The sequence below is a fragment of the Phacochoerus africanus genome, chromosome 9, assembly GCF_016906955.1.
Source record: "Phacochoerus africanus isolate WHEZ1 chromosome 9, ROS_Pafr_v1, whole genome shotgun sequence".
NCBI lineage: Eukaryota > Metazoa > Chordata > Mammalia > Artiodactyla > Suidae > Phacochoerus > Phacochoerus africanus.
In genome coordinates this window covers 34,287,161-34,308,755 of record NC_062552.1, presented here as the reverse complement: position 1 = coordinate 34,308,755, position 21,595 = coordinate 34,287,161, and the positions used below count along the sequence as shown (strand labels likewise).

General features: G+C 48.9%; 1 protein-coding gene across 1 annotated transcript; it reads left to right on the top strand.

Annotated features, from left to right (window-relative positions):
• Window positions 1–615: 615 nt before the first annotated feature.
• On the top strand, window positions 616–21,439 carry CCDC167 (coiled-coil domain containing 167). The gene is made up of 4 exons (XM_047797661.1): window positions 616–696; window positions 19,408–19,502; window positions 19,692–19,744; window positions 21,108–21,439. The coding sequence occupies exons 1-4, from the start codon at window positions 655–657 to the stop codon at window positions 21,209–21,211; spliced, it is 294 nt and encodes a 97-aa protein (XP_047653617.1). The 5' UTR covers window positions 616–654; the 3' UTR covers window positions 21,212–21,439.
• The last annotated feature ends 156 nt before the right edge of the window (window positions 21,440–21,595 follow it).

Genomic DNA, 21,595 nt, shown 5'->3' with positions numbered 1-21,595 from the left:
GCTGCAGTGATCCTTAACCCCCTGAGCCACATGAGAACTCCAAGAGTGGTCGGATAAAGGATGCTGGCTTTTCACTTAAAAGTTTTCTATGATGTTTGTAGGCTGTTCTTCCGACACAACAAGAAAAATGAGTACAAACAAGACACAATGGAGAAACAACAACAGAAAGTCATTAACATCCTCAAAGGCGAAGGGGCTCATGGAGGCACAGCGCTTCAGGATGGGCCTTGAAGGTTGAAAAGAACTTGACAGAATTAAAGGGTGGGAGTTGGCCTCGCACTGAGCGGGGTGGTTACAAAAAGGATGAAGGACACGAAGGAGATGGGGTGAAAGAAAAAGACCCTTTCTGTGCGGTAAAGCGGCTTTCTTTTAGTAAGAAAAGGGGCAGCTCCACCCCTGGGCGGGCCATTGTTCCTCCCGCGCCAATGGGCTCATTCTCTTCCCGCCGCCCCCTAGCTTGAAGCCTCAAATAGTGGTTCCCCTCACAAACATGGCCGCGCCCAACCGGCTACGCCCCTCAATAAGATGGCGACCGCCAGTAGTCCCGCGGCCAGCCATCTCGATGGCCAATGAGAGAGAGGCACGAGGGTTTGCGCATGCGTAATGCTACTGGTGGGCGCGTCCAATAATGACTCGGAGATCCCAGCAAGTAACATGACCAAAAAGAAGCGGGAGAATCTGGGCGTCGCTCTAGAGGTGAGGGGAGAAATGGGGGGTGGGCCACACGGTTAACTGCCTTCTCTCCGTGCGGGGGTAGTGGGTCCTCCCGGTTGCAGGTTGGAGGAGTGGATGAGGGGAGGAAGTGAGGGCGACGTGAATTTGCGAGAGGGCCGCGAGGGTGGTGAGGGGGCCGCGAGGGTGGTGAGGGGGCCAGATGGAGTGCCCGGAGGTGAGGAATACGAGGATCCGAAGGTTGGAGAGCCTGAGGGGCCACAGGGGTTGAGAACAGAAGGTGAGAGTACGAGACGCGGAGATCCGTGTCTCTTCCCCTCTGGAGGAAGGGGAGCCCCAAGGAGAGCGAGACAGAAATCAGGGGGCCCTGATGGGCGACTTTTAAATGAGGGGAACCCTAAAGGGGCTTGTACTTCGTGGTGAGGGTTTCCCAGAGGGGTAGAGACCTGTAAATGAGGGGACCCGGAAAGGTGGGGATGCCCATACTGTTTAATCTGTTACCGATGGCTTAACTGCCCCCTGAGATGGGAAGTATTTCCTCTGGGGTACTGAAGCGTGTCGCTTAAAAATTATACTATGGGAACCTGTGGGAATTTGTGGAGAATTCTGGAATGGTGATGTTCCCAAAGAGCTTACAAATAATTGACTGCACATGGAAAGGGAAGAAAATTGATGTCTATTGAGCAACTGGCCTTTGTTACTCTATTTGCATTCTTGGTTAACCCTCACTACAAGCCTGTGAAATTTTTATAGATGGGGAAACTGAGGTTCCAAGTAGAGTCCAGGTTGAAGGGGTTGAAGCATGGAGAATCAAGCCCAGGTGATTTGCCTCCTGGTGCATCTTGTTTCTCTTGTGTTACAGTTCCTTTAAATCACCCTCCCAGGAGTTGCAAGAAAGATACTGGATAATTGTCTTGAGCTTATTACTAGTTCATCAGTTCTCAGTCTTAAAAATGCATGAAGAAACGTCTTGTTAAAAATGGACAGTTGAATTCTCTTCTATCTTGAGTAATTTAGTAGGACTTGGGTGTGTGTTTTTAACAAAGAATCTACATTTTTTTTCTTTCTTTTTTTTTTAAGAATCTACATTTTTAACAAGCTACACGCATGCTTATGCAGGTTTTAGTATCACCCCTTGAGAAATACTGGCGTACTTGGTGGGAAAAAAGCTTGATGGAAAAGTGAATCACCTTGTAAAAGAAAATTCAGATGCAAAAAAGAGATGACACTCTTAGCGGAAAGGGCATAGGCTTTATAGCCTGTATTAGGACACGATAAGCTGCTATAACAGAGAAACCCCAAAATTCAGTCAGTGGCTTCAAGAACAAGAAAATTGTTTGTTTGTTTTCCTAACAGGCTAGAGCAGGGATTGGCAGGTGTTGTCTGTAAAGGATCAGAGAGTGACTGTCTTAGGCCTTGTCGGCCATATGGGCTCTGTTGCAACTACAGTTGATCCTCATTATTAGCAGATTCTGTATTTGTGAATTTGCTTGTTAAAATGGGTTTGTAACCTCTAGACCAATACTAGAAATGCTTCCACAGTAATTAACTGAAAGTGGCGAGATTTGATTCATCCGACCAAGGCCCACGTGGCCAGTTCAGGTAGAAGAAGGCTATGTCTTTTTCCACTCTTCTTTGTGCTGCAAATAAGTATCCTTTTTCTCATCTCTAATGCCAAGTTTCCTGCCTTTTTGTGCTTTTTTGTTGGTGATTTTGTTGTTTAAAATGGCCCTCAAGTGTGGTGCTGAAAAGCTGTTCAGTTTTCCAAGGTGCAAGAAGGCTATGACATGCCTTATGGAGAATGTGTTTTAGATAAGCTTTCTCAGGCATGAGTTATGCTGCTGTTGGATGTGAGCTCAGTGTCAGTTAATCAACTATATATTATATAAGGTCTCTTTAAACAGAAACACACACAAAACAAAGTTTTGTATTGATCAGCTGATTAAAATGTTGTGACCAGAGGCTCACAGGAACCTAACCTGGTTCAGTATTTGCTAATTCATTGTTGGCAACTTTACAGAACATAACTACCACTAATAATGAAAGTCAACTACACTCGGATAGGTGATCTTAGCACAGAAGCAGCCCTGGGAAATATATAAATTAATGAGTGTTTCAGGAGTTCCTGTTGTGGCTCAGTGGGTTAAGAACCTGACATAGTGTCCGTGAGGATGCCAGTTTGATCCCTGGCCTTGCTCAGTGGGCTAAGGATCTGGCATTGCTGCAAGGTGTGGCGTAGGTCGAAGATTCACCTTGGATCTGCTGCGGCTGTGGTGTAGGCTGGCAGCTGCAGCTGATTCAACCCCTAGCCCAGGAACTTCCATATGCCACAGGTGCGACCATAAAAAGAAAATAAGTATAAAGCTTTATTTACATAAACGTATCATGAACTATGTTTGGCCCATATGCCATAGTTTGCCATTCCCTGGTCTCGAATACCCGGACAGTAGTGGCTCTGGCCATCCCCCAGGGCCATGTTGTCACCTCATTAATAAAACTAGATCGTACCCCCATTGAGGTGTCTACTGCCAGGGAAAAAGAGTGGAGGAAGCACACCCACTGTTTTAAGAATATTGGGCCCAGGAGTTCCCATTCTGATGCAGCAGAAATGAACATGACTAGGAACCATGAGGTTGCATGTTCGATCCCTGGTCTCAGTCAGTGGGTCAAGGCTCTGGTGTTGCTGTGAGCTGTGGTGTAGGTCGCAGATGCGGCTCGGATCCTGCGTGGGTGTCACATAGGCGGGCAGCTGTGGCTCTGATTAGAAGCCTAGCCTCAGAGCCTCCATATGCCAAGGGTGTGGCCCTAAAAATAAAACAACAACAACAACAAAAACAGAAGGAGAATATTGGGCCCAAGTGCTCACTTTGCATCAACAAAGATGTAGCTAGGATGCAAAGCCTCACTTACTGCAAGGGCCAGCTGGGAAATACATTCATCAGCTAGGAGGACATGTGCCCAACTATGGCTCCATTACTGTGGAACAACGGGCAAGTGTGTTTTAGTGGACAGCCTGAGTCTCCCCAGCAGACTGCATTTACCTGACAGTGTAGTTTTGGGGATTAAATGAGGCAATATATGTAAAGTGCCTCGCACATGCAGCACAGGGTGGATAACAGTGCTTTCTTATCAGCAGCCTGTGTAGTTCTTTTGCATCCTTCCATCATAGCTAAGTCATCCCCCTTTTTTAGACTTTAGTTTCCTCATCTGTAACATGAAGAACTTGAATTTCACCAGGGGTTAGACTCACTCACTGACTGTGGTCCAAATCTCAATCATAGATAATCATGTGTTTTCTTTGGCTGACATGTTGTTTTTTTAACTCAATGAATTTTATTTATAGTTGTACAACCATCATCACAACCCAGTTTTACCTTTCCATCCCAAACCCCAGCCTATCCACCACTCCCCACCACCAACCTGTCTCCTTTGGTAACCATAAGTTTTTCAAAGTCTATGAGTCAGTTTCCATTCCACAAAGAAGTTCATTGTATCCTTTTTTAAGATTCCACATGTAAGTAATATCATATGACATTCGTGTCCCACTAACTTCACTCAACATGGTAATTTCTAGGTCATATTGCTGCAAATGCCATTATTTCATCCCTTTGAATGGCTGAGTAATATTCCATTGTGTTTATCTACTACATCTTCTTTATCCACTCCTCTGTCAATAGACATTTAGGTTGTTTCCACGTCTGGGCTATTGTATACAGTGCTGCAGTGAACATTGGGGTACAGGTCTTTTCAAGTCAAATGGGTTTCTCTGGATAGATGCCCAGGAGTGGAATTGCTGGATCAAATGATAATTCTTTTTTTCAGTTTTCTGAGGAATCTCCATACTCTTTTCCACAGTGTTTGCACCAATTTACATTCCCACCAATGGTGTAGTAGGGTTCCCTTTCTCCCGCCCTCTCCAGCATTTATTGTTTGTAGACTTTTCGATGACGGCCATTCTGGCCGGTGTAAGGTGGTACCTCATAGTAGTTTTAATTTGCATTTCTCTAATAATTAGTGACGTTGGACATCTTTTCATGTGTTTCTCGGCCATCTGCATGTCGTCTTTGGAGAACTGTCTGTTTAGATCTTCTGCCCGTTTTTTGATGGGGTTTTTTGTTTTTCTAGTATTGAGCTGCAGGAGGTGTTTATATATTTTGGAAATTAATCCCCTGTCAGTCACTTCATTTGCAAATACTTTCTCCCATTCTGTGGGTTGTCTTTTTGTTTTGTTTAGGGTTTCCTCTGCTGTGCAGAAACTTTTAAGTTTATTTAGGTCCCATTTGTTTATTTTTTGTTTTTATTGTCATTACTCTGGGAGATGGATCTGAGAAGATATTGCTGTGGTTTGTGTCAGAGTGTTTGACCTATGTTTTCCTCTAAGAGTTTTATAGTATGTGGTCTTATATTAGGTTTTTAATCCATTTTGAGTTTATTTTTGTGTATGGTGTTAAGGATTGTTCTAATTTCATTCTTTTACATGTAGCTGACCAATTTTACCAGCACCACTTATTGAAGGGACTATCTTTTCTCCATTATACAATGGAGACTGTTGCCTCCTTTGTCATAAATTAGTTGACCATAGGTGCATGGGTTTAATTCTGGGCTTTCTATCCTGTTCCACTGATCAGTGTTTGTTTTTGTGCCAGTTAGATACTGTTTTGATGACTATAGCTTTGTAGTATAGTCTGAAGTCAGGGAGCCTGATTCCTCCAGCTCCATTTTTCTTTCTCAGGATGGCTTTGGCCATTCTGGGTCTTTTGTGCTTCCAAACAAATTTTAAGATATTTTGTTCTAGTTCTGTGAAAAATGTCCTAGGTAATTTGGTAAGGATTGTGTTGAATCTGTGGATGGCCTTGGGTAGTATAGCCTTTTTTTCTTTTTCTTTTTTTTTTTTTTTTTTTGCTTTTTAGGGCCCCACCTACAGCATATTGAAGTTCCTAGGCTGGGGGTTGAATCAGAGCTACAGCTACCGGCCTACACCACAGCTCATACAACACTGGATTGTTAACCTACTGAGTAAGGCTGGGGATCCAACCCCCTTCCTCATGGTTTCTAGTCGGATTCGTTAACCACTGAGCCACAAAGGGAGCTAGTACGTAGTAGTCTCTTATCCTTTGTATTTCCGTGATGTCTGTTGTAACTTTTCCTTTTTCCTTTCTAATTTTATTGATTTGAGTCCTCTCTTTTTTTTCTTGATAAGTCTGGCTAAGGGTTTGTCAATTTTGTTGATCTTGTCAAAGAACCAGCTTTTAGTTTCATTGATTTTTTCTATGGTTTTCTTCATTTCTATTTCATTTGTTTCTGCTCTGGTCTTTATGATTTCTTTCTTTCTGCTAACTTTAGGTCTTGTCTGTTCTCTAGCTGCTTTAGATGTAAAGTTAGGGTTTTTTTTGTGGGGAGGGGTTGAGCTTTTTCTTGTTTCCTGAGGTAGGCTTGTATTGCTATACATATCCCTCTTAGAACTGCTTTTCCTGCATCCCATAGATTTTGGAGTGTTGTGTCTTTGTTGTCATTTGCTTCTAGGTATTTTTTAACTTCCTCTTTGATTTCTTCAGTGATCCACTGGTTGTTTAGTAGCATGTTGTTTAGTCTCCATGTGTTTGTGTTTTTTGTAGTTTTTTTCTTGTTGATATCCAGTCATATAGTATTGTGGTCGGAAAAGATGCTTGATATGATTTCAGTTTTCTTAAATTTACTGAGGCTTGATTTTTGGCCCAGAGGGTGATCAGTCCTAGAGAAATATACTGTGTGTACTTGAGAAGAATGTGAATTCTGCTGCTTTTGGATGGAATGTCCTATAAATATCTATCAAGTCCTTCTGGTCTAATGCTTCATTTAGGGCCTGTGTTTCCTTTTTGATTTTCTGTCTGGATGATCTGTCCATTGCTGTAAGTGGGATGTTATTGTGTTATAGTCAGTTTCTCCTTTTTAAGGTTGTTAGAAGTTGCCTTATATATTGAAGTGATCCTATGTTGGGTGCATATATATTTACAATTGTTGTATCTTCTTCTTGGATTGATCCGTTGATCATTATGTAATGTCTTCTTTGTCTCTTATAATATTCTTTATTTTAAGGTCTATTTTGTCAGATATGAGTATTGCTACTCCAGTTTTCTTTTGATGCCTGTTTGCATGGACTATTTTCTTCCATCCTCTCACTTTCAATTTGTATATGTCCATAGAAGTGGAGTGGGTCTGTTTTGTATCCATTCAGCCAGTCTTTGTCTTTTGGTTGGGGCATTTAGTCCATTTAAATTTAAGGTAATTTTTTCTTTCTTTTTTTTTTTACTTTTTAGGGCTACACCCACAGCATATGGAGGTTCTCAGGCTAGGGGTCGAATTGGAGCTATAGCTGCTGGCCTGTGCCACAGCCACAGCAATGCCAGATCCAAGCCACATCTGCGACCTACACCACAGCTCACGGCAGTGCCGGATCCTTAACCCACTGAGCGAGGCCAGGGATCAAACCTGCAACCTCATGGTTCCTGGTCGGATTCATTTCCACTGACAGGCACTCCTAAGGTAATTACTGATATGTATGTTTCTTATGCCATTTTATTAACTGCTTTGGATTTTTTTTTGTTGCTCTTTTTTCTTCCATTCTCTTATGGTTTGATGACTATCTTTAGTGTTGTATTTGAATTGCTTTTTTGTATTTGTGTATCTATTGTAGATTTTTGGTTTGCACTTACCCTGAAGTTTTGATATAGAAGTGTGTGTGTGTGTGTGTGTGTGTGTGTGTGTGTGTTTTAAGTTGTTGGTCTCTTAATTGCAAGTGTATCTCCAGGGTCCTGCATTTGTACCCTCCTCACGATTTTCTGGTTTTAGTAGCATATTTGTTCATGGATGATTCCCTACCTTTACCGTATGTATGTATATATATATATATGCTTTACTGGTGAGCCTTGTCATTTTTGTTTCTAGTTGTGGCCTTTTCTGCCTAGAGAAGTTCCTTTGGTATTTGTTGTAAAGCTGGTTTAGTGTTGCTGAATTCTCTTACTTTTGCTTATCTGTAAAGCTTTTGATTTCTCCTTCAAATCTGAATGAAAGCCTTGCTGGGTAGAGTAATCTTGGTGGGAGGTTTTTTCCTTTCATCACTTTTAAGTATACCGTGCCACTCCCTTCTGGCCTGCAGAGTTTCTGCTGAAAAATCGGCCAATAACCTTATTGGGGTTTTCTTGTATGTTATTTGTTTCTTTTCCCTAGCTGTTTTAAATATTTTCTCTTTGTCTTTAATTTTGGTCAGTTTGATTAATATGTGTCTTGGGGTGTTCCTCCTTGGGTTTATTTTATATGGTACTCGTTGTGCTTCCTGGATTTGAGTGAGTGGTTCCTTTTTCATGTTAGGGAAGTTTTTGGCTATTATCTCTTCAAATATTTTTTTGTCCCTTTCTCTCTTCTCCTTCTGGTACCCCTATAATACGGATGTTTGTGTGTTTAAGGTTGTCCCAGAGTTCTCTTAGATTGTCATTTCTTTTCAGTCTTTTTTCTCTTTTCTGTTCCACATCAGTGATTTCCACTAGTCTTCCTCCACCTCACATATTCATTCTTCTGCCTCCTGTATTCTGCTGTTGGTTGCTTCTAATGAATTTTTTATTTAAGTCATTGTATTTTGCATTTCTGCTTGCTTAAGCTTTAAATCTTGTATTTCTTTGCTCAGTGTTTGCTGTAATTTATCAATCTTTGCCTCCAGTTTATTTCCAATGTCTTGAATCATTTTCACTATCATCAGTCCAAAGTCTTTTTTCCTGGAGGCTGATAATCTCCAGATCACTTAGCTGTTTTTCTGGGGTTTTTTCTTGCTGTCTTATCTGAGTTTTAGTTCTCTGCCTTTTCATTTTTGTATAGGTTTTTGGTGTGGTCTCTCTCTCTCTCTTTTTTTTTCCTTTATTTTTTTAATCTTTTTTATTTTTTTAATTTTTTAATTTTTATTTTTTTCGGTGTGGTCTCCTTTTTGCAGACAATAGAGTTGTAGCCTCTCTTGCTTCTGACGGCTACCCACCTTGTGGCTGAAGTTGGTACCGGGGCTTGCTGTAGGCTTCCTGATGGGAGGGACTGGTGCCTGCCCTTTGGTAGGTAGAGCTGATTCTTATCCCTCTGGTGGGTGGGGCTTTTTCTCTGGGTGCAATTAGAAGTGGCTGTGTGCCTGGGATCCTTAAGCAGCAAGTTTACTGATGGGTGGGGCTGTGATCCCACCTGGATTATTGTTTGGCTTGGGGCTTCTCAGCGCTGATGGGTGGGGCCAGGTTTTCCCAAAATGGCCACCTCTAGAGGAACACATGCTGATGATTATTCCAGAGAACTTTGCCTCCAATGCCCTTCCCCTAAAATGAGCCACGGTCACCCCCTGTTTTCCTAGGAGATCCTTCAAGAACTGCTGTCAGGTCCAACCCAGATTCCTATGGAGTCTCTGCTTTGCCCTGGGACCCAGTGCACATGAAAGCCTGTGTGCGCCTTTCAAGATGGGGTCTCAGTTTCTCCCAGTCCCATGGAGCTCCTGCACACAAGCCCCACTGGCCTTCAATGCCAGATGTTGCAGGGGCTCAGAACTCTCACTCCCGTAGGTGAGTCTCTGTGATACAGTTACTTTCCAGCCTGTGGGCTTCCCAACTGGGAGGTATGGGGTTGCTTATATCATGTAATTGCTCCCACGCCTTGATGTGCCCTCCTCTTTGTCTTCTGCAGTAGGATATCTTTTTTGAAAGTTTGCAGTCCATTTGGTTGAAGGTTGTTCAACAGTTGGTTGTAATTTTGTTGTTTTTATGAAAGAAGGTGAGCTCCAGTCCTTCTACTTTTCCATCCTAATCCCATCCTTGACATGGGTTTTAGGCAGTGTTTTGAATTTGGTGGGGTGCATGCTTTCCTAGTGGCTTATACCAGTCACATTCGCCCACCCACTTATTCTTTCTTTATGGTCACACCTGCAGCATATGGAAGTTCCCAGGCTAGGGGTTGAATCTGAGCCACAGCTGTGACCTATGCCATAGCAGCTGTGGCAACGCCAGATCCTTTAACCCACTGTGCCAGGCTGGGGATTGAACCTGTGCCTCCAAAGTAACCTGAGCTGCTGCAGTCAGATTCTTAACCCACTGTGCCACAGAAGGAACTCCTTGCCCACTTTTTTTAACCTACCAATATCAATATATTTACATTGGTCATCTTGGGGTCTAGGTTACCTTTTGCTTGGATATTCTAATGTTTGAGCTCAGCAGCTGTGCACCCGAGAAAAACTTGGCACCTGGCTGTCCTCCTCACCTTGTTCCTCCTTTGCCCTCTGTGGGTCTGAGTACTGAATGTGTGCTGGTGCTCAGAAGCAGTAGATATTGTCCTGTTATTAAAAGTCGTGTGCTCAGAGCCAATGAAGTGGTGATTTAATCAAAAATGTTTGTTAATCTGATGAGTGCGATAAAACCCCCACAAGTGAGTGATCTCAGCCCCTGCAAACAGTCTTCTCTTGTTGTAGTGAAGCAATTACTGAGCAGGTGGAACTCCCCCTGAGGGCTGGCTCAGGCCAGCTGTCCTGGGCAGTCACCTCTCCAGACACCAAGGCACCTCCCAACCTCCCCTCCTTGTGGCTCCTCTCAAGGCCTTTTTATCAGACTCATTTGCCACCTTGTGAAATCTCAGACTTGGGAAAAACTGGCTATGAGTCTTCTTCTGAATAACAAGGGAGAATTATAATTCAGATGAGAAAATCACTGCCTCTGGTACTCTTTTTCAAGTTGTGTGGGTGGATGAAAAGGTTGTATTTCAGTCTAAACTCATAGGATTCTAGCTGAGGGAAAGGTTGCATTTCTGTCTAAACTGAAAGGATTTGGGCTGATGTGAGGCCTGTTTTTTAATACCTGATAGTAATGAGCTGTTACTTAGTCATTGTACTTTTTTCCACAGCTGGGCCATTCAATGAGGTGTCTTTAGATGTTCCAACAGCCACTTGGTTTTAAATCAACACATGCAATGTCTTAGCTAATGTCATAAAGGGGATAAATCTGTTGGATTTGGTCTTTAGTACAGAAATCTATCAGTTTGGAAGGCTTTTAGCTACAAGTTACAGAAAAATGACCTCAGTGACCTAAGCAAACAGGAGTATACTTTTTTTCCCCATCACAAGAAATTTGGAGGGAGGTGGCTACTGGCTTTGGTTCAAAACCTCAGCTATGTCAGGGCTGGTAATTCTGCATTCTCTTAGCTGTTTCCTCTTAGTCACAAGATAGCTGCCACAGCTCCAGTCATCATATCCAACTTTAAGTCAGGAAAAAAAGAAAATAGAACTGTGATTCTCTTTGTCCCTTTTATCTGCAAAGCATAAGCTCTCCCAGGAGTCTCCCAGCTGACTTCTGGAACATCTCATTGGCCAGAACTGGTTCCTGACCACCTCTAGCTGCAGTGAGTCTGGGAAGGCATCTGTTGAGCTTTTCTAACCTCAGTGGAAGAGGCAGACAGAGGGAAGAGGGGTTGGGAATCAACATTGGCTAACTAATAGTATCTGCTAGAGGGAATAAAAGTTAACGGGAGTCATTTAAAAATCACTGGAATTCTTATCGGAAAAAGAGGCCAGGATCAGTGAAAATGAAGGAGAGGTTGTAGGTAGGTTGAGAGGAGAAAATAGCCCAGGAATGATGAGCAGCAGCAGGAGAAGAGCCTGGATACTTATAATTATTTGCATAACATCAGCCACTGCTATGAGTTCCCTGAGAGCAGGGAGGGACAGAAGCACTGAGTGTGGATGAAGACAGCCTCCGATTATGGAACAGGCTGTGGGCAAGGCTAATGGGAACCTACCAATTTTCTGAAACAAAAGATAGAGGCAGCCGAGTGGACCATCAGTAAGTATTTATAGAATTGGCTTGAGTGGCTAGAGGGGCATTTGAACCCTCACCTCTGACTTCTGGGCCCAGCAGAGGGGTTTGTTGGTCAGAGGTCAGGAGGCCACAGTGGAGCAGGCAGCTGGACCCCATCTTGCTGGGAGCCGCCCGGCCCGGGGCTGGGAGAAAGGCTTGCAGCAGGCAGGCACTGTTCAAGGGTGGCTGACCATTAAATGAGCCTCACCTGCTGCCAGGCACAAGCGGCAGGTCACCACTGGGCAGGTGATTTCTCTCGGCAGCCTGCGTCTGGCCCCACTGCACTTGACGGGGGTCAGGAGACTAAAACCTCATTACCTAACGCGGCTGGATGTCAGCATGTGTGGAGTGGCTGTTTGCCAGCATCTTAATTAATGAATTCATAAGACGCAGGGTGGATGCCAATTCTTGAAAAGTGCTTTGAGCCTTTCAGCAATGAAGAAGCTTTTGCTAATTTATCAAAAGCAATATATTGGGGGAAAGAAGAGAAAACAAACCCCAAACAACGTTCTGGCCCAGGGACAGCTGCTCAAGGCTTCAGGCGAGGACTGGCGTGGCTCTGCTCACAGGGCTGCTCAGCAGGCCAGGTGCTCTCAGAAGGCCTTGGAGCTTGCGTGGGCTTCAGCAGGGCCCCTGCCTTGCTGACCTGGGACAGGAGGTGACGCTCCAGAGAAATGACAAGCCCCTTGGCTCTCTGCTTTTCCTGAGATCGTTCATTGATTAAAAACGGAGGTTTTCTCTCTTCATCTGCCTATCCTGAGAAAGAAACTTCTGATGATTCAGGCCCCATGGTGAAGGTTTTTGTTCTCTGCCCCCACAGAGAAACATCCCGTAACCAGTGTCCGGGTAATCGGGCCTTTGGGCTTTGAGGCTAGTCACCTGGAAAATCAGAGCCTGTGACCCCTGTGACTTGGCTGTGTGGCCTCCAGGCCCCAGATGGGGAGCCCCTGCACTCTTGCCACAGACCATCTGGGCAGGTGGGCTGGCTTCTCTGCCCATTATAATAAACATCCCAGGGCCTCCCCGATGTGTGAAAACGAGTGGATTTGCAGCAGTCCAGTCCCCGGACTGCTGGGCTGGAGATGAAACAGCTGACACCACTCTCTGGGCTATGAGTTGTTGGCAAGTGAGAAGAAAGGCTTTGGGGAAAGAAGGGCTTATCGGGCTCAGCTAGCCCACCTTTCTCCTTCTCATAACCAAGTCCATGTTGTGTGTTGTGTGCGTTTAGAGCACGCTTTGGCAGCAGAGGTGATTTGGGGGAGGTGCCCGGGTGACTGCGACGCTGGGAGTTGGAGGGTAATTGCCTTGTGTGAGGATAGATACTGGGCTCTCGCCTCACTGTCTCCAAGTGGCTTTCAATCAGGATCTTCCCTCACAGTGAGTATCTGTTATGTGGACAGAAACCGAGTGACGCTCTTGTACAAGATTATTCAGAGTAGAGGATCCAGTAAAGCCAGATCAACAAGCTTCGATGGGCTTCAGCTGGGATGTGGGATGATTTTGTTCCACAGAACGCTTCTTTGTCATGAATGTTTTCACGAGGGATTTTGGAAGAAGAGCTTGAAGTGGTAGACGGAGCTTAAGCTCTGAAGCAGAAAAACTCAAATTCAGACCCCAATTCTGCCACTTCCCAGTAACACGACCCAGGGCAGGTTGCTTAAATTCTCCATGCAGGAGTTTGCTCCTCTGTGAAATGGGGACAGTCCCTTCCTTGCACAGCTGATGCAGACACTGGGGAGCGTGCGGGAAGCTGCCCACAAGCTGCCTGGTGCCCAGGGTTTAAGGAGCCACTGTTACGTTACATCCAGGGGCTAAGAGTGGCTCGCAGCACAGAGTCCCACCGCCTGCTCCCCCGGGACCTGGCTGCCTGACCCTGGACAAGTTGCTTCATCTCCACAGCCTGAGTTTCCTCATCTGCAGAATGTGGATACTGATGCTCCTCCTCCTCACCCCCCAGGGTGGTTGTGCGCATGCTGCGAGCAAGTTCTTCTGTGAGCGAATCGTGTGGGGCATTTAGAGCGGTGCCTGGCACGTTTGCCTGCTGCAGAAGCCGTGGCTGCTACTGGTATTACTGTGGACTTCGGGCTTCCAGAGGATGCTCGTGCTGTGCCAGCCAGACACGTGAAACTCCATGATTTGAGTTGGGCTCCGGTACCTCAACCCTGTGCTCTTTATTAGGTCTCAGTGCCCAGCAAGGACCCAGCCAGGCAGGCGCAGGATATGCCCCATGACTGCTCCTTGACTCCTGAGCTTAACTCACTCCCAGCCACTTCTTGTCACTCACAGCCCAGAAGGTCCCAAGAGCAAGGCCAGCAAGACGGGAAACTACTGCCTAAACCAGAAAGCACAGTGGCTTGCCTGGCAGTGCCCAGCCCCAGGGGGGCCTCTGCCTTTCCCAGAAGAGAGTCTGGCCCTGGACAGTGGCTCCTTAGGGAGGAGGCAGGGAGCCCCCTCCCAGGCTGTCAGGATGCTCTTGGGAGTACCATTCAGCCCCCTTCGGGAGGAGACTCTTTAGGAGGAGAGCTGCAGCCTGTGGCCCATGCTCATCAGCAGCATAAAAGCTGCTGGTGAGGCCGGGCAGCAACCAGCCCTGGAGCTGGTCCCCGCAGGCCTGGCCTCACCAGGGCGAGCACCTTCCCTGCCCCCAAAGAGGCCTCACTGGGGCTTCCATTCCGGGAGGTTCCATACTCCTGAAAAGATGCCTCCAGGGATTACAGGTGAATTTTACAGTTTCTCTTAACACATGGGACCCAGGGAGACCTCCCTGAGGCTCTGAGAATAGGGTGTTATTCCCCAAGTCAGGCAGCAGGGGCCATTTTGCCAGTGGGTCGGGACCAGGGGAGCTCACAGCGCTCAGAGCTGCACCTGCGGGAGGGGCCCTGCCCCATGACTGGAGGGGAAGGCACCCTCTCTTCCCTTGGAACCCACTAGCAGGAGCAACCCACCTCTCTTCTCTTGGCCCCACTTGGCTGGGGTCGGGGCCCCTGCCGACCTTGGCTGTCCGTCGGGCTGCAGATCTTTCAGTTCTTCACCGGAAACCCCACCTCTGTGGAGAATGCTTCGCCTTAGGCTTCTCACTGAGCCTGCTCCGAAGCCACCAGCAGGCTCCGATCCCCCAGTCCGTGCTTGGACAAGAAGGGCAAGAAGGGCAGTGGCTCCTGGCCTGAGGGTGGAGGAGCCCCCTGTGGGCCTTTCCTGTCAGAGTACAGATTCTTGCATCCCGTCCCCAAGGCCTCCCCCAGGGCCTCTACTCCTCCTGCCAGAAGGGTGCGCCTTCCACTCTGCCCCGTTTACCGCTTCTCCCTCCCTCTCTTCTCTCTTCTTCCCGGCCCCGAGCTCAGACCAGCAGCCCTCGGGGCAGGTTTTAGCCACTGCAGGTATCAGGGTCAAGGACACCCTGTGCTCCTGCTTCCCGGTCCCCTGAACTGCTTGCACACGGGGTTACATGACCCCTGCCAGGTCCTCGGCTATGTGTGACCTGCCACAGGCATGGTTTGCTCGCTGGTAGGGAGCTCACACCACTGCCTCTGATTCCTCAGGTTCCTTTGCAGCCGTGCTTCACCCCCTGACTGTCGTCTCAGTGACACAGACACACTGTTCTCTTTCCTTGTACAGAAATGGACACTTGGTCTTCTGAGTGTAACGGTAACGTGTGGATGCGTCCTGTGTGCGTGTTACTGTACATCGAGGGCCTCCGCTCTCTGCCCCCATGTTGCCTGAATGAGTGCCTGTCTCAGTCCCCACCTTGGCTGTCACTTTACCTGTGACACACACAGCCAGCAGTGCTGCCCCCTACAGCTCCAAGAAAGTCCAAGAACTGAACCAGTTGAGCCAGCCTTCCTGCCACCTCACCTACTGTCCAGCCTTTTAGGTGGGAGTCCTGGGCGCCTCCATAGTCTCTCAAGTGTAACCTTTTCTTCCCACCAAGGTGGTTGGATCTCTTTGAAGGTGCTTCTTTCTGCCTTAGTCCTGGGGCTTTGCATTCCTGCTCCCAGCTTAGCTGGGCACCAGGCCCTACGGAGCCGCGATGTCCATGAACTTGGGCTTCACCTGCTGTTCCGTGTCTCCTGAGGTGCCCACTGGGGCCCAGACCACACCTGAGATGCTGCTCCAGGCCTCTTGTCCTCAGCTTCCACCAGGCCCAGCTTCTTCAGCTTGGCCCTGGTCTCAGAAGCCCCCTATCCCCCAGCCTCATCCCTGGGCAGGATGCCAAGGTTCCCTGCAGGCTGGCCTGTGGTGACATTTCTGTTGTCGTGGTCTGCCCTGCAGGCCCCACCCTGCTGACCCCCTCAGAGACTCAAGGCAGCTCCCTTCCTGTTGTTGCCAGCCAGTGACCAAGGCAGGGTTCTCTCCATCTCACATCACTTCTGTCTCCTCTTACCCTCATCACAAGTTAGCTCCATTTTCTTCTTATTCCCTAAAGATCTAGTGCAGAACACTCTGATAATAATGTCAGCAAACACGCTTTAACCCTCATGTGTGTGTGGCACCCTTCTCAGCACTCTGCAGTGTTGCTTCTTATCCTTAGAGTAGCTCTTTGCACATGAAACCTGCTTTGCACGTGAGTAAACTGAGGCACGGAGTCAAGGAGGTGCCTGACGACAGCCCACACTCCTGCTTACGGTGCTCTTCAGGAACTGCTATTTCAGGCTTTGGGGCACTGGGGCTCCCAACTGCTTGTCCAGCTCTGGCCCTTGTGTATCCAGAATCTTCTTGGCATGTGTCTCCTTATTCTGGTCCTAACCTGTGTCTTCTCTTCTGGTTTTGGTTATCTTGCTCAGTCTGGTGGCAGAGACGAAACTAACCAAGGACTGTAGATTTGTTCGGGGGCATCTGCAAAGTGCATCATTCATGTGCATGTCTTTGAGAGTTGATGGAAAAGCCATCTAGGGGCTTCTTTAAGGCCCACTCTCCTGGTCCTCTCCCTCATTTTCTGGGTCTGTCTTTGCTCTGTAGCCACACTGCCTGACCCCAGTCACGGCTGAAAGATGCATCCTTATCCTCCCTCCCTGATTATCTGCAACCGGTACGTCACCAGCATTTCTTCACCCATCACTATAGCTGCTCGAGAATTAGCTTCTGCTTCAGCAAGTGCTGCAGGGTGTGTGACTGCCGTGGGGTCCCCCGAGGATCAGTGTGAGGCCTGCTAAAGAGCCTCCAGACGTCCAGACTCCCCTTGCTCAGCCCACATCAAGCAGCTGGGTTATAAAGAAGAGAACTTGCTATTTAGAAGGGAATCAGAGCTTCAGTAGGACATAAATATTCATAGAGGGAGGTTAGAGCTTCAGTCCCTAAAACCTTAATTTGTGTTAGCCTGTTTAAGCTCATTAGAAAGTGGTAAGTGAAAGTGGGGTATTCTTGGAACTGTAGATAAATTGGACTTGATCAGATAAAGGCCTCTGGCTGCCAGCTCCACGGGCACAGCCTAGAGCATGATGACAGACTGGCGTGGCCAGTTGTGGTTTGCCAACCTCAATTGGAAATTTGCTTAGCATGAGTTGCTGACCTTGCTCTGGGCCCATTATCCCTTGTCTAAGCCCCTGGTGGCCTTCTAGAGGTGTTTAGGGATGGCAGTCCCCAAACTTCCTCCCCAGAATGACAGGCAAACCAGGGCCTGGCCACAGGGAGAAATCTACCCTGGGACGAAAACATGCAGTGGGTAATCCATCTGTGCTTGTGTCACTGCATCTCCTAGCTTCCCCCCTCTTCTGTGGGCATGAGGGGAGAGTTTCAGGTTCCCAGTGCTACATGAGGCCCAGCTCCATTCTTTCCTCCATGGCTACAAACACAAAGGCTGCAGTGGGTCAGGCTGCAGGCCACAAAGAGGAGACAGGCGGCCACCATGCCTGCCTTCTAGGACAGGAACTACGAAGTCAAGCATCCTTTGAGGCCAGGCAGTCACATACACGGGTGGGATGGGCCAGTCTGGGCTAGGCTTGACCCTGGGCTGCAAGTTCACATCATCTACCCTAGGGGCACCCAGAATTTGGCATGGTGACATCATGTGTGCTCAGCTTCATGAGAGGAGGGTTGGTTGATGCACCAGGGGAAGGGGCAGTGCCTCTTCAGCCAAGGGCAGAAGAGAAGGCCCAGTGGAGGGGACAGAGCGTTGAGAATCACACTTTGTGTGGGATCTAGTGCGGAATGTGGTGCCGATTGTGGTTTTTACACCAGGAAATGGAAACAGCAAGTATTGGGGCCCTGAGGGAGGGGCTGAGTTGTGTGGGCTGGGGGTGCTGCTGTAAAGGGTGGGCTGCATGGCAGCCCGAAGCCCTGCCCCTCCTGGTTCCAGCTCCACTAACCGTCCCATCAGACTGTGCTGTTGCCTGAGCCTGGCTCCCCGGTGCTCATTTTCCTCTGACTCAGGTTCCAGGGCAGCCTTTGGCCTCCCCAGGTACAGCCCCGTCTCCTGGCTGGGGCTGTTTCCCAGGACAGCCCTCCCTCTGGTGCCCATTAGCAGAGAAATGACACAATTAACCAGGCAATTAACTCGAGGCTCTGCAGTTGCTCCCTCCCACAGGGCCCTGCTTCCAGAGCTGGAGTAGGCAGCAGGCTGGGCTGTAGGGAAGCGGGTAGATGGTGTGGCATTTGGGCTGGGTGTTGGGACGAGGGAAAGTGGCTGACCCAGCAGGACCGGTGTGGGTACTGGCCAGGGAGCGGGGCAGAAGGCCCAGGGTTTTCAAGTGCAACTCTTGACACCGGCCCCAGAACACCTGCCAGGAATTCTGGGATAAGGAACTTGTAGTCATTGATTACCGTCTGGACAGGGGCCACTCCAGAAAGGACTGGAACAGAGAACTGGCTGAAACTGATAAGGAGAAAGGTGTTCCACTCTGAGTCTTCAGAAAAGTCACTCCATTTAGGGGGCCCATTCTCCCGTTTGTGAAATCGAGGTCCTATTTGCTATCCCTCTCGGGGATGTGGTGAGAATGAGGGAAGTCAGATGGAAAACGGACCCAAGGTACTATTCAGGGACCTCTGAACTCCCAGCCACTGAAATCTAGGCTCTGACCAGCAGGGCGGAGGTGCAGGAAGAGCAGCCACAGCCCAGGGAGGTGGCCAATTGATGAGACAGGTGACCTTTTAGAGCCAAATGCGTGTTAGCAGGACCGTGGATGACCCGGTCCAGTATTTCTTAAAACATTTTCCCATAACTCAGATTATTTCCCCAAGAACACATCTTTGAAACTATAATCAAAACAAATGGGAGAACTTATACCTTTGGCATCCAGCCTTTCAGCTTAACTAATGTGTCCCACAAGTTACTGCTGCCTGGATGACGGTTAATGTTTTTGCACGAGAACCACGTCGAAAGAGAAGTGTTTTTGAGCTGTGTTTTCAGTAACTTTTACTGAATCTCATGGAAAAATGTGCATTATTATAACTTAGATGATACTAAGATAAAGTATACCAGTGCAAAAATATGCCTCTGCTTTTTGGTCCTTAGCCGTCCAAACGCATGTGGAGTGCTCTGGAAAGGCAAAACCTTCCCACATTATCTCCTTTCATTCTAGGATCCGCCTGTGTGGCAGTTGCCTGCCATTTGAGGCTCTGGTTGCTGCTGCTGTGGGACAGAATGGTTAAGCTGACAGGCTGGATGCCAGAGGCGCTGGGGAGACAGCTGACTGAGGGGCTGCTCTGTCTGTCCCCAGCCCGTGCTTGGCCCAGGGGGTCAGGGCAGCTGTGAGACCCTGAACAACACCCACAACTGTTTCCAGCAGGACTCAGGCTGCACCACATGGACGTGTAGGACAGCAAACTTAGGTCCTGGGGCAGGGACAGTGTCCAAAATAACTCCTAGAGGCTCCTTCCTCCCCACCCCAGGATCCCAGCTGTCTTGAAAATGGAAAAGCTCTGTCACCCATCTCTCCCTGCCGGGTGTGCTGTCTTTCAGATCGATGGGCTGGAGGAGAAGCTGTCACAGTGTCGGAGAGAGCTGGAGGCCGTGAACTCCAGGCTCTATGGGGCAGAGCTGAGCCCAGAAGCCAGGTAGTGCTCCCCCCTCTCCCCCAGCCCTTCATCTCTGCCCTGGGCCCTGGCCCTCAACTTCCATCCCTCCCTGCCACCGGAGACCTGGGCCCTGGTTCTCCTATCCACTTGCCCTGGTGTGCCAGCTACTCCTGAGGTGGGAAGAAGGAAGAGGGCTTTGAACCCATTTTGACCCCCTTTCCCTCACAGGAGGTCCCTGGAGAAGGAGAAAAGCAGCCTGATGAGCAAAGCCTCCAACTATGGTAAGAAGGGTCCCTCCTGTTACTAGCACCCGCCCCCCAGCCCCAGGGTCAGAGCCCACAGAGTGAGGGCGTTAAGGGCATTCTTCAGGAAGGAGGGTGCAGGACCCACTGAGGGCCCAGCAGCCTGGAAGAGCAGGTTTGTCTCTTGGTTCTGAGAGAGACGGCGAGGCCTGCGGGATGAAGGGGTGTGGCAGTGCCAGGTCCAGGAGAGAGCTTCGCATCCACCCTGACCTGGGGCGGGGGGGGGGGGGGCTGTCCTCCCTATTCCTCCTCCCAAGAAAACCTTGTGGTGGCAGAGGTGCCAGTAGGGGTCCAGCAGGGGAGGATGAACCTCCGGCTTGGGTGCCTGCGAGGTTACTGTGGGGTGGAGCAATGCTGCCACCGTCTGGGTGATGGGGGCAGAACGGGGTAGAGCCCAGACGGGACTGGGAGCTAGAGGAAGGCTGCACCCCCGCCTCCCCTCACCCCGCAGCCGGGGAGGAAAAGGGTCTGCAAAGGCTCAGACTTGTCTGTTCCATTTACCCTGAGAGAATCAGCCCTTAGAATAGCCCCATGGCAGGCGGCCTCCCCGAGGAACCAGCGTGAATCAGCACAGTTTAGCACAGTGCACGTCGTGTTCCCTTCCCTGGGTCCCGTCTGGCCACCCCGGAGCTGCTCTGCAGGTGTGTCTCTCTGTGCCCTCACCCACAGGGAGGGGACGTCGCTTTCCTCTCAGAGCAGCAATTTTCACACAGAACTGCAGCATTACCACTGAGTTTAGGCCTCACAGAGGACACGCAGCTGTGTCATCTGAACGGGTACACTGGCTGCAGAGTAAGAGGCTGCCTTCCTCTACAGGCAGCCTGACCACCCCATGGGCACAAACTGCCACCTCCTAGCATCCCTAGTACCTGCTCAGCTGGGTGGCCACCAGGGAGCAGGGTTGTGAGCCCTGGTGGTGTGGCCCCACCCTGTACCTACTCCACTGTTGGCCTGAGGCGGTCCCAGCAGGCCTCAGAGTTTCTAGTTGGCCAGATGAGATACCCTAAAAGGAGAAGCACCTTGGAGCCACCCAGCATTAAGCCAGAGGACTCAGCTGGTGAGACCTCTCCCCATCTACCTTGGCTTTCAGGTGTGGCCTTTTTTGGTGACCCCCTCACACATTTTTTTACTGAATTTGCAGAAAAGTTTGGGCCTGGATCTGTATCCAAAAGGCTGTGAGGATCTGGGCTAATTGGAGAGGGAGGCCAGTCATTCTCATGGACTTTATGGCTGCAATACCTCTGCGCTCAGCAGGGTGTGCAGCCCTGTGGGTCAGGCAGAGACAGATGGGCGGAGCAGCGGACGCTCGAAACCTCCACCCCACCACCGTGTTCCCTCGCAGAGAAGGAGCTGAAGTTGCTTCGCCAGGAGAACCGGAAGAACATGCTGCTCTCCGTGGTCATCTTCATCCTCCTGACCTTCCTCTACGCCTACTGGACCATGTGAGCCTGAGATTTCCGCAGGCAGCGTGGGCTTCCCCCTCAGCTCCATGGTCCTGGCCGAGCAGGCCCTTCGAGCTTCAAGAGGACCAAGGTCCTAGGGCCGTTTCTCCCTGACCCAGACACTAGAGCAGGGCGTCCTCTTGTCTCCGGTCCTGCTGTGGGGCTGCGGTCTCCAGAAGGACCCTGTACTGCCTTAGCCCAAGGGAAAGGCAATAAAGAACATTCCATCTGCTCCCGTGTGCTGAGTAAATGTCACGGTCTGATGGCAGCTGGGGGGCAGTGGGGTCACTTCAGGAATCACGGAAGAAGTGTCCAAGAGAAAGCGCTTAGAACTCAGAGGGGAGAACGGGGGAGAACGTAAGCCCACAGCTTACACGGGGAATAAGGG

Excerpts from the sequence above, each read along its gene's own strand:
- CCDC167 (XM_047797661.1), top strand. The coding sequence starts at position 655 with ATGACCAAAAAGAAGCGGGAGAATCTGGGCGTCGCTCTAGAG. Across the intron at positions 697-19,407 it reads ATCTGGGCGTCGCTCTAGAG|ATCGATGGGCTGGAGGAGAA; the intron begins GTGAGGGGAGAA and ends GCTGTCTTTCAG. Across the intron at positions 19,503-19,691 it reads GAGCTGAGCCCAGAAGCCAG|GAGGTCCCTGGAGAAGGAGA; the intron begins GTAGTGCTCCCC and ends TTTCCCTCACAG.